Below are 2,500 nucleotides of genomic sequence, written 5' to 3'. Positions count from 1 at the left end.
CACACATACGTGTGTATGCACATGCAGATACACGCACACACACTCACCTCTGGTGCGGTTGTTGACCCAGGCGTTGATGGCGCTGACGGCCTCTTGTGATTGGCTGAAGTCGAGGGCGTGGCTCTCGCACAGGAAGTTCTCCCTGTTGGCCGACAGGAATTCTGGCTTCATGCTGAAGCCACTCTGGGAGAAGAGGCCGTTAGCAATTAGCACCATGTCCCCGTTAGCACGCGCCGTCAACACCTTGTGGAGCTTACGGAGCATCTTATAAGGACCTGGACAGAGAGAGAGAGAGAGAGAGAGAGAGAGAGAGAGAGAGAGAGAGAGAGATAGAGAGATAGAGAGAGAGAGAGAGAGAGAGAGAGAGAGAGAGAGAGAGAGAGAGAGATGGATAGATATGGGATGGAACAGAGAGGGAGAAGAGGCCGTTAGCGATTAGCAGCACCATGTCCCTGTTAGCATCAACTCAAACAGGTCAGCATCAACTCAAACACTCTCCTAACACCTCAAACACCCCATACCTCAAGACCCCAATACCTTAAACCAGAGGTGGGGAACCTATGTCTCGAGGGCCGTTCGCAGCCCTTGAGACAGTTTTATCCGGCCCCCGATGTAATTTTAATGTTATGCAGCTTCACATTGAATCTTAGAAAATACACTTGCAATACATTTAAGTTGTATTCAGGGGACTTCGAGAAGGCGGGGTCTGTTTTAGAGGTGGCTGTCTTCAATATAGGCCTAAAGTGCTACGGAAAATCCAGGGGCCTCATTTATCATCAGTTCGTAGAATGTCTTCTAAAGTGTGTCTTACGAGTGAAATTTAGAATGTTCGCAAGTACAGAAAAATCGGGATTTATGAAACGTGCGTTGGCTGTTCCTACGCACACGTCTGCATGATAAATCCCACACCTTCCAAATCACTGTGCACGCGCGCATTCGGGGTAATTTGCATCCCGAAACGCGTCCAAGTAACCATATATGGTATTAAAATATATTCAAATGCCATGTGAATTCGAAGGCGCCACCCTGTTTGGACACACATGAACACACGCCGACACACGCGCCAGTCGAAGCGCTGGCGGGAAGTGTGGAGATAGAAACATTTCCGCAGCAGAAGTGGAGGTGCTTTCGACAGGAGGACAGTGTTTCAAAATAAGTAAAAGGAGACACACATGGACGAAAACACTGTAAAATAGCACACCGTCATACTCCATTGTCATTCAAAGCAAACTGTACCTTGCACGGTCAATGTTATTTGCAATTTCGTGTTTCTTCCACTCGCACGCATGGTCTGAGGTGTGCGTAGATTTAGGCACATTTCTACGTTCAAGTACACGTTCATAAATCCCATACTTTACTAAGGAATGATCGCACGCACACTTTAAGCACAGATCTGTACCTAAGAACGCTTGATAAATGAGGCCCCTGGTTTGTGCTCATAGTACGACCCTCGGAGGACTTTTACAGCCCTCGGATGAATTTGAAGTGGCCCCTCGAATTAAAAAAGTTCCCCACCCCTGCCTTAAACACTCCATACCTGTGTGTGTGTGTGTGTGTGTGTGTGTGTGTGTGTGTGTGTGTGTGTGTGTGTGTGTGTGTTGCTTCAACCGTTCTTCTTGTACTTGAGGTGTCTATTCACTCACTCACGTATGGAGGGGAGGGTGTGTGTGTGTGTGTGTGTGTGTGTGTGTGTGTGTGTGTGTGTCCTCCTCACCATTCTTCTTGTACTTGAGTGCGTTGATCAGCTGGCTTCGTGTGTTGCCGTGGGCGCCGCTCAGGAGCATGCCCAGTACGGAGGCGGTGCCGTGTGGCGATACCAGCGAGTTCCCCTGGGGGGCAGCAGAGAGCAGCTGCCGCAGCACCGCCAGCCCCACGTCAGAACCGCGCTCGCCGTATGATGGGGTCCACGCACCCGCACCCGCACCTGCAGGGGGGTCCTGAGGAGGGGGCTGAGGCTCACACACACACACCCCCGCCAGCAGCAGCAGAGCCACCGACACACACACACTCACAAAGCGGCGCACAGCCATTGCAACCAATGCCTACTCACACACACACACACACACACACACACACACACACACACACACACACACACACACACACACACACACACACACACACACACGGCAGCGGAGGGAGGGAGAGAGATAGGGGAAGGGAAGAAGGAAGAGAGAGAGAGAGAGAGAGAGAGAGAGAGAGAGAGAGAGAGAGAGAGAGAGAGAGAGAGAGACAGAGACAGAGACAGAGACAGAGAGAGAGAGAGCGAGAGATTGCTTAAATCAGATCAAAACATTTCAAACTTTGATTGACTTCACTCCCTCTCGTCAGCAATAGCTGCAGCTCTGCATGAAAGCCGTATGACAATATGGTGGCGTTGAGGCACTCGACCCGAGACCGGCCTTGAGTTTTATGTGGTCTTGGTCTTAGTCATAGTGGTCTTGAAGGGACTATGGTGGGGTTGCAGGTTAACCATTTTAAGAACCTGTACTATTATGAC

The 2,500-nt window shown here is 50.4% G+C and overlaps 1 protein-coding gene across 1 annotated transcript in view; it reads right to left on the bottom strand.

Moving 5' to 3' along the window:
• Window positions 1-2,500, bottom strand: part of serpine2 (serpin peptidase inhibitor, clade E (nexin, plasminogen activator inhibitor type 1), member 2) — a 14,764-nt gene that overhangs the window by 8,645 nt on the left and 3,619 nt on the right. Inside the window, exons 2-3 of the mRNA XM_063205001.1 lie at window positions 1,715-2,042; window positions 48-275 (exon numbers count right to left, since the gene is read on the bottom strand). Of these exons, the coding sequence (XP_063061071.1) occupies window positions 48-275; window positions 1,715-2,030 (544 nt within the window). The 5' untranslated portion in view covers window positions 2,031-2,042. The remainder of the gene's footprint in view (window positions 1-47; window positions 276-1,714; window positions 2,043-2,500) is intronic.

The sequence above is a fragment of the Engraulis encrasicolus genome, chromosome 8, assembly GCF_034702125.1.
Source record: "Engraulis encrasicolus isolate BLACKSEA-1 chromosome 8, IST_EnEncr_1.0, whole genome shotgun sequence".
NCBI lineage: Eukaryota > Metazoa > Chordata > Actinopteri > Clupeiformes > Engraulidae > Engraulis > Engraulis encrasicolus.
Note: the sequence above shows the minus strand (reverse complement) of the source record. Positions and strands in the feature narration are given on the sequence as shown.